The 8,927-nt window shown below is 36.3% G+C and overlaps 1 protein-coding gene across 2 annotated transcripts; it reads right to left on the minus strand.

The window, feature by feature from the left end:
- Nucleotides 1-351: 351 nt before the first annotated feature.
- LOC108679059 (cytokine receptor-like factor 3) lies at nt 352-8,570 on the minus strand. 2 transcript variants are annotated; one of them, XM_047883329.1, is made up of 10 exons: nt 7,807-8,570; nt 5,585-5,704; nt 5,020-5,234; nt 4,361-4,538; nt 3,711-3,902; nt 3,088-3,223; nt 2,789-2,916; nt 2,439-2,550; nt 1,615-1,751; nt 352-851 (listed from the first exon to the last, which is right to left on the minus strand). In XM_047883329.1, exons 1-10 carry the CDS (start codon nt 7,948-7,950, stop codon nt 750-752), a joined length of 1,464 nt encoding a protein of 487 aa, XP_047739285.1. In that variant the 5' UTR covers nt 7,951-8,570; the 3' UTR covers nt 352-749. The 2 variants fall into 2 exon arrangements, with proteins under 2 accessions (XP_047739285.1, XP_018023062.1); XM_018167573.2 differs by having other exon boundaries at nt 3,088-3,226; nt 7,807-8,569.
- Nucleotides 8,571-8,927: the final 357 nt, after the last annotated feature.

Raw genomic sequence — 8,927 nt, forward strand, 5'->3', positions numbered from 1 at the left:
GGGCTCTGTAACATCTTACACCATACATAATTCAGAACATAATAGTATCGATATGTAGGGAGTTCTCAAACCACACTAGCTAAGATCTTCGTTGAAAGAGATTCGTTAGTCACAGATAAACTCCTAACTTCATTTGCGAATAATAGTACATTTAATTAATTTATTTCAATAATTTGGTTTTTGTTTCGGTATATTACTTGCTAGTAAACTAGTCGCACTTGCTGCTCAGCAACAGTACTATTTCAATGCAAAGAAAATGTAATGGTCTCAAAAAAATTTCACAGGAATAATGTCGACATGAATTGAATATATGATAGAATGTGATAGAATCAATAACATATTCATGTGATAGAAACAATAACACATTGTCGCGTAAAAAGTTTCTAACTACAGCGTGCACGTTAGATCATTTATTAATTCCTGCCTATTTGATAGTTAATACCTTGTTGACAACAGCTAAAATTTGAGATGTTCATGAGCAGTAACAAGACAAATCGGAAGATGAACAGCATTTCACCAGGAACGTTGTGCGATAGATTATTCCCGTTCATTATTTCTAATGAAATTGTCATTAGTAAAATGATAATAAAATTTATGCAGTATACATAGCATCATCACACACAATAGAGTTTGATTCTTAACGTTGAATGCGTCCGGCTTAAATCGTAAACAGCATAAGCAGGATCACAATTATAAACAATACTTGAAATGACTAATCACTCAACACAAATGAAACTTAATCTAGTTCTTCAAAAAACTCGCACAGCCCAGGCAGGTCCCGAGAAACAGGCACAGAAGTAAAGGCGTGGATCAGCGGCAAACTTCTCAGGTACTGGCCAGTCGTACGTAACCTGTGAACGGCAAATTAAATTCACTGAGATTGTACAGAACTAAAAACGTCAATAAGATGTTATTTAACTCACTAGTGTGACCGTGGACGCAGCCGTTGAACAACACCTAACGTTATAAGACAACTTTCAGATAATATAATGAAAAATCTGAACTTAAATTGCTCGTCTCTTTAGGAGAAAAAAATTATATACCTTATGGTAATATAAATGATATATGAATCAGCCGCCATATTTCCGGGTCTATAGATGAACACATGGAAAACGCTTCAAGACATTGACCACTAGGCATCATCTTCATGTGCGCAAAAACTCTCTAAAATGTTGGTCACTCACCCGGTAGCCGGCACACTAACTCACCCGTTGCCGGCACACCAACTCACCCGCTTGCCGGCACACCAACTCACCCGCTTGCCGGCACTCCAACTCACCCGCTTGCCGGCACACCAACTCACCCGACCAACTCACCCGCTTGCCGGCACTCCAACTCACCCGCTTGCCGGCACTCCAACTCACCCGCTTGCCCCCTGTCTCCGTATGCCGGCACACCAACTCACCCGCTTGCCGACACACCAACTCACCCGCTTGCCGGCACACCAACTCACCCGCTTGCCGGCACACCAACTCACCCGCTTGCCCCCTGTCTCCGTATGCCGGCACACCAACTCACCCGTTTGCCGACACACCAACTCACCCGCTTGCCGGCACACCAACTCACCCGCTTGCCGGCACACCAACTCACCCGCTTGCCGGCACACCAACTCACCCGCTTGCCCCCTGTCTCCGTATGCACGCGGAGTCTCGAGGAACAGCTCGTGGGCTCGACGATGACGGTCACGACGCTGCCCTGCGACAGGCAGGGCAGTTTCATAGAACGCGAGTCGCCGTCCACTATGACACTGCCTGAAATAAAAAATTAATTACAAGCGCATTATCGTCTTGCGATGACAAATTATTTCCCTTGCTTTAAATGAAATATAATACGAGCTTACGATTGTCAGCGGCTGGTAGGTGGAAACTTCCTCTCACGAGATCCACTCTTGGCTCCGGTTTAGTAAACTTTGAACATTGTTTATTCAGCTTACTTAGCTTTCAATTTTCGTTAAATTGGGTACTGTATCAGCTGCAAGTTTTTTTTCGGGCAACAGTGCGTTCATGGCAACCAACAAAAGTGAAAAAAATATGTACAAGTAAGATTCTTATCCAAGTACCTCATCCGGAACATTTTCCAAATATATTATGTAATCGCTCATGACACGTGGTTCAAGCGGCTACAATATTGGTAACCAATACTGCATTTCAATATACTATCATTTACTCCCATTTGTTTGGGCTATCGGGAATTGCACGTCTAATGAATATTTTAATGGAAAAGAATTTGCATCACTACCCAATAAATTTAATTCTCACATAGCTGGATTACTTATTTTATTTATGTTTGATAACACGAACGTTTGAGATAGTGATTTCGTTCTTTATTCGTTACATGCAACGACGTTACAATTGATTTGATAGGTACTTATTAGTCTAATTAGATGTTAGGCGTTTTCTTGCGATCATTACATTGCAATTTTTAAATTCTTCACTGACCGGTAGCGCTGAGGAAAATTGTCCCAGGCGCGGTGAGAGCGTCTGGCGACGCCAGCGCCTGCCAACTGATAGCCATGCCTTCGTCACAGCAACCTTCATTGCCTGATACGATCTGTCAAATATGTCGAAAATCCTCAAAATACTGGCAGCACTTTGAAACCCAAATTTACTTTGTACTTTGAAACCCAAATACTGGTAGCACTTTGAAACCCAAATACTGGCAATACTGAGAATAAAAGTTCGAAATTTGCAATTATTTACTGATTTACGCCAAGACAAACTGCTCCTGACTGTCCTAGTGATAAAATCGTTATGATTAACTAAATTTTGAACATGAAAATATAAAGCACCTGCAGAGAGATTGAGTACCCGGGCATAACTTGTGCAGCAGCAGAACACAAGACCGATGCACTGCTGTTTACTTTAGTCGCCAGTCTTCCATCGTCTGCTACTCGCCAGTCTTCACTATCACCCCAGCCTAGGGGTGACAAACGCTTAAAACTGATTCGGCTGAACTGAACTCAGCCACAAAAACTGTCATCTTTTAATAACAAAATGCATCAGGTTAAAGAAGCATTTGGATGGATTTCAATTTGGTTTAAATGGTAATAAAACAAATTGTTTTCCAATAAACATAAGTTTTACTCACGGTAGTGAGGTAAACTAGTGCTGGATTGTCGTGGCAAACTCCAGGCACAAACATCGGCACAAACTTCAGTAGTGGTGGATCGTTCAACAGGCTTGGCAGGTCCTGCACCACACACTTTACAAGTCCTAGCCAAATTCTTCTGCAACAATCATAAAACTGGTCAAATTTATAAGCTTGAATTTTTTACACATGATGAATTTCAGTCAGTGGACTGAAATTAAAAGTAAAAAACACGTTAAAGACAAAATATATTGAAACTTGAATCCAAAAATTATGTTACTTCATCAAAAGCATTTCAAAACATGAATTCTTCCATATGAATTTGGTTGTGTTACATATAATACTATACGTGTAAACTTTAGAGAATAGAGGGGGATGTACGGTAGTTTTAACTTTGCTCAGTGAATAAAAGTCACCAAAGCAAACTGGGGAAATGGGGGTCCTTTTACTCCCAAATCGATGTGAGTAATTTCAGGAATAAATAATCACCATCAGTGACAGATTTTTTTTCTTTGAATGGACGTAAAAATGTGAAAACCAGACTATAATACAAAATTATTTAAAACTGTGCTTCAAAACAGTTGGCCTACAAAAAAAACAAAACAAATTATCTCAGTACGAACATCAATCAAGTGGGCGACTCTGAGCCAATACTTGGCACCAGTGCACAACTGCTGCAGGAGGAAGCTGTCATCAGGGCCAGTGTACACAGTGCGGTAGTGGGCAAACTCTAATTCTTCGTCAGCACCGCTACATTGAAGGACAAACTCACGCTGTTCCTCATCACCTTCGTCATCATCCACTTCTGATGATATCTGGAATAGATATATGACAATGGGCATCATTTTAGTAAAAAACGCACCTTTATCTTAGTTCCACCAATAAAGTTTTATGAGATTTTACAATACTGCAACATCATCCACTTCTCATATCTGGAATAGATACATGAAAATGGGCATTATTTTAGTAAAAAAACCCACCTTTATCTAATTTCCACCAATAAAGTTTTATGAGACTTTACAATACTGCAAGTACATAAAATACTAACATAATTGAAGCAACAAAAACACTTTTATTAAGATGCAAGATAAATTTTGTCTCACAATGCAAGATGAATGTGATAATAACTTTAAGCCTGATGATATTCACATCACTTCAATTATATCCTTGCATTTGAGAGTGAAATAAATTGTATGCCACTCATTAACAAATATGAAGTAAGGCTAAATCTAAGACAGACAAAAAACGAAAAAAAACACCACAAAAGTCTGACCTCTTCCCAGTGCACCATAAGGGCTCCAGGTTTTTCAAAAACAGAGGTGATCTGCACCGGTCCAAGCCACCGCACTTCACCATATTGCTGTAGTAGTGATGTGAGTAAGGCAGGAATAGAAGCAGTGAACGTAACGCTGACTGAGACTACACCATGCAGATCTGGCACACTGGGCAGGCTGAGTGACAGAAAGCCTCAATTAATAAACTTATGCCTACTAAATTATAACTATTTCTTGCTACTTGAATGCATTTTCATATCACTGGCTAGCAGTTCTGGACATTTGCAAAATTTTCGTTATCCTAACTTGAACTTTGTGAACAATAATATTGAGGAGAGCTGTATGTAAACTCGGTGCTTGATGTCAAATATTTAATTTATAACTAAAATCTACATAGTATGTTTCTAAACAAACCCTCAGTAAGCCAAGGCTATCTCAGATACCAAAGACCTGCTTCTCTGACATTGTATATTCACAAGTATGCTATCTTATAAGATAAAATCACAGCCATTACCATCCTGCTGGGTTTATCTAATATTTAGTACAACATGCAGCTTCTGGTTATTAAAAAAAATTCAAGCCACTGAACTATGAACGGATTTTTCATGAACACATCAAAATCAATAAATAAATATTTTAAAAAATCAATGATTCTCACCAATTTCTAAGTGCAGCTTGCTTTTGAAATTTTGAGATCGATTCTTTGGTGATCATAACATGAGTATTGCTGGAGCTGTGTTTGCCAGGTTCATAACTCCTGCCAGCTTCAGAAGACAGCACCTGGCCATGTTCTAGCAGTTCTTGGGAGCTTCTCAGGGACTCAGAGAGAAGCTTTTTGCAGTCAAGAAGAGGTGACAGTGCCTCTTCTTCCACCTCAATTATAGTTCAACTAGTTTAAATCAAATTGCATTCAATAAATTCTCTGTGCTCTTAGGGATGAGGAATAAAATGTTCCTAAAATGAAAATTTACTTTTGAACAGCCTTACCCTCTGACCCTCTTACCCTCCTTACTTTTGAACAGCCTTACCCTACTTGACCAAGCTAAATGAATATTTTTAAATTTATAATCAACCCATTTTAAGCACAATAAAATTTGGGATAAATAGATGGTTCTGCTGAAGGTATACATCAAGTGACAAATATTCAAAATTTAAATAATTTTATGCACCAATAAAATTCCAGTGATTTATTATGTATTTGAATATTATAAATGCCAACTCACTTGTTCAAGTTTTGCAAGAAGTTCTTGTTCTCTTGTACTAACAACTTCGAGAAGCAGTTGCCTTAGCTTTGAGCATGACTCTTTCACTTGTTTCCTGCTAGTTGTGAGGCTCTCAGTTACCTGCAGGAAAATGTAGTTTCTAAATGAGGCACCAATTTAATAAATTTTTATTCATTTGAGTGGAAATTTAAAGTGAATAATTTATACACCAATGGAAAGTGAAAGATTCAAAACTTATATTCAAACATGGAATTAAGCAGCCATGGCAGCAATAGTGGAATCAAATCTTTTTAATCGGTCACATCTTTGGGTAGGATGCTTTTAGTTTAGCTTACCGTTTAGAGGTTTGCAAGGGTGACATGTAGAACATTTATGTAAGGGAGCCATGTTTAACATTTATACATAATTAAAAAAAACTTCAAATTTTTCTCTTTTCATTGGTTCATAAATAATTCACTTTAAATTTGTACTTAAATGAATACAAATTTAATAAATTGGGTCTAACATATAGAATAACCCAGTATCTTAGAAAAGTATGCATGAAACAGAAAGTTAATTGCATCAATATTTTAATGGGGAATTTAATGCCATTCAACACATACCCATCATTTGATACTTGATTGCATAATATTGATTTAAAAACAAATATTCAACAAGTATTCTAATGGCACTCGTCACTTAAGTTGCTACATAAGTAAACAGCAACAAATGAAAAATAACAGAACATAAAAGTACTGCCATGTTTTAAGTTTGAGAATAATGATTTGGAGAAAATGATCTTCTATATTCTTTCACAATATCAACACTAAATTTTAATAAAAATTAAAACAGCCTGATATTTACCATGCATGCAGTTTCATCAAGAATTAGGAAAAATTTGATCAACTCAATACAATTCAACTAGGTATAGGTATATTTGGTCATGGAAACTGTTACCATGAATTTAATTTATGTTCAAATTATCAATTGTTCAGATTTCTTGCTAAAACAAATGGCATTTTCTACATAATGAAGACTGCTCAGTGTTGGCTGTGTAGCAGTATTAGTTATTACTATCAATGCTTTTGTCTTGCTGAAAATGCATCATTTACAAAAGTATTTAGCCCTAAAAACTTAAAAGCAAAGAAAATTTGACATAAATTCACATCTTTATAGAAAATTTTCTTCTATAAAGCTCCATCATCGGCTTGTAGAATCTAGAATTCATATTAAAAAATCTCAAATTAATACAATTGAAAGTCACAGAACTGAAATTAAAATCTAAATTTACAAATAATAGACAGAGCACAGAAAAACCTATCTATTCAAAATTTCAAGGGGATAGGAGCCAAAAGCTGAATTCAAACGGGGCCCAAGTTTAAAAATGTACAAGTATTCTAAAATATGCAGATCTGAAGTATACTGAAGGTGGAAACTAACACCCTAAAGTCACTGTCAGAAACAAGACAAGTGCGAAACATCACACTGCTCAGTAACCCTAGAATAAAGATTGAGTGACATCATCCCAATGTACCCAGATGCACATTGTGCACAACAATATTGACAAACCAAGGATGATCACATATGAACAGGGAGCATATCCCAAAAGAAAGAACCTATTTTAAAATTTTGTTTACCAGCACAATATGACAATTGATATTAAGGAAGTATCTATTGAAGAAGACTTTCAATTCTCTTGCCATAGCTTTGGACCTGGCACCAAAGTATTGAAAAGAACAATACACAATGTTCCTGCTATTGCGCTTGGGAGCAACCTCACTGTATAGCTTTGACATTAAAATCTTGATTTTATTTCTGGCAAGTTTGGTGTTTACCCAAATCAAGAAATTAATGTCAAATCAATACAGTGAGGCTGCTCCCAATCACGATAGTAGGAAAGTTGTTTATTGTTCATGTTCCATTTTACATTTTTAAATAGATAGGTTTTTAGTGTTCTGTCTATTATTTGTAAATTTAGATTTCAATTTCGTTGTGACTTTCAATTGTATTAACTTGTAATTTTTTATATGAATTATAGATTCTACGAACAGAGAATGGAGCTGGAATTTAACATATTTTCTATAAAGATATGAATTTGTGAAGAATTTTCTTTGCTTTTACCTTTTAGTAAACTTGCAACTTAACTTCAGCAAACAAGTGGCATCAATTATTTAGCCCTATATATATATATATATATATATAAAGGCTATATTCAATTTGAGTTGTAAACATATAGAACTTACCTGATTTTCAGCAAGCAGCAAACTCTTCAATAGATCAAGGAGTTCATCATTATGTCTTTGAAGGTGTGAAATAGAATCCTGCAAATCCTCTTGTATTTTTGCTTTTATTTCCTCTTTATATGATACAATATTTATTACATCCATGGCAATGGTTCAGGACTTGATTAGGCAACAAAATGATAGTCAACCATTAGGAACATTAAGGATTGGTAGTCACTTGCTATAGGTACTTACTAGTCTATATACTACATACAAATACTTTCTTTTAGAATATTTCAGACTCAAATTACATTACAATCTGTTTGGACGTCACCTATATAGCAATTTTTGCTAAGTAAATAGAGGTGAAGCTGATGAAATACAAATTTTTGTAGCCAACATGAAGACAAGCACAGCAGAATGGGTTTCTACAAAATGAACAACAAAACTGGTACATGAGCAATGCTGCATCCTACAGTCCACCTGGTGCATGGTTAGGAAGCAGGGCAGCTATGTTCAACTAATTTGGAGTAGAATTGAATAATTGTGCCCATCCATATGATATCCCCCCATCTTTCAAAGTTTTATATTACATACCACACCTGCAACACCGCACCACAAATTCACTTCAGCACCTGCAACACAACAATACAAATTATCTTCAGCGGTATAAAATATTACCTGTTCCATGTTGAGCAGAGCAATGTTCCAGTGTCCAAGTGATTTTAAAGTTCTAGCTTTCACAACCAATGTTTCTGACCTACAAATATTACAATCCCTGTATACATTGTATTTTTAAACAGAAACCTAGTTTAAATGCAGCCTTCAGCTCTTATCCCATTGAAATTGTAAATAGATAGGCCTGTCACCTCATGCGTATCTGTTGTTTTTTCTTTTGGAAATTTTGGTTTTTATCTTCCATGTGAATTTTAGTTTTCTAATTGATTCTGCTTGTCTTATAGGTTTTAAACTGATGATGGAGCTGGACTCTGAAACATTTCCATTCTCAAGAAATGAATTTTTTGGCAGATTTCTTTGCTTTCAAATTCTTGTATACAGATGACAAGTTACACAATGATGATGTAGCAAAGGTTTCAATAAAAATAATTAAACCTTTATAAAAAACTGATAATAATGAAATG

Source organism: Hyalella azteca, unplaced genomic scaffold (genome assembly GCF_000764305.2).
Source record: "Hyalella azteca isolate HAZT.00-mixed unplaced genomic scaffold, Hazt_2.0.2 contig12615, whole genome shotgun sequence".
NCBI lineage: Eukaryota > Metazoa > Arthropoda > Malacostraca > Amphipoda > Hyalellidae > Hyalella > Hyalella azteca.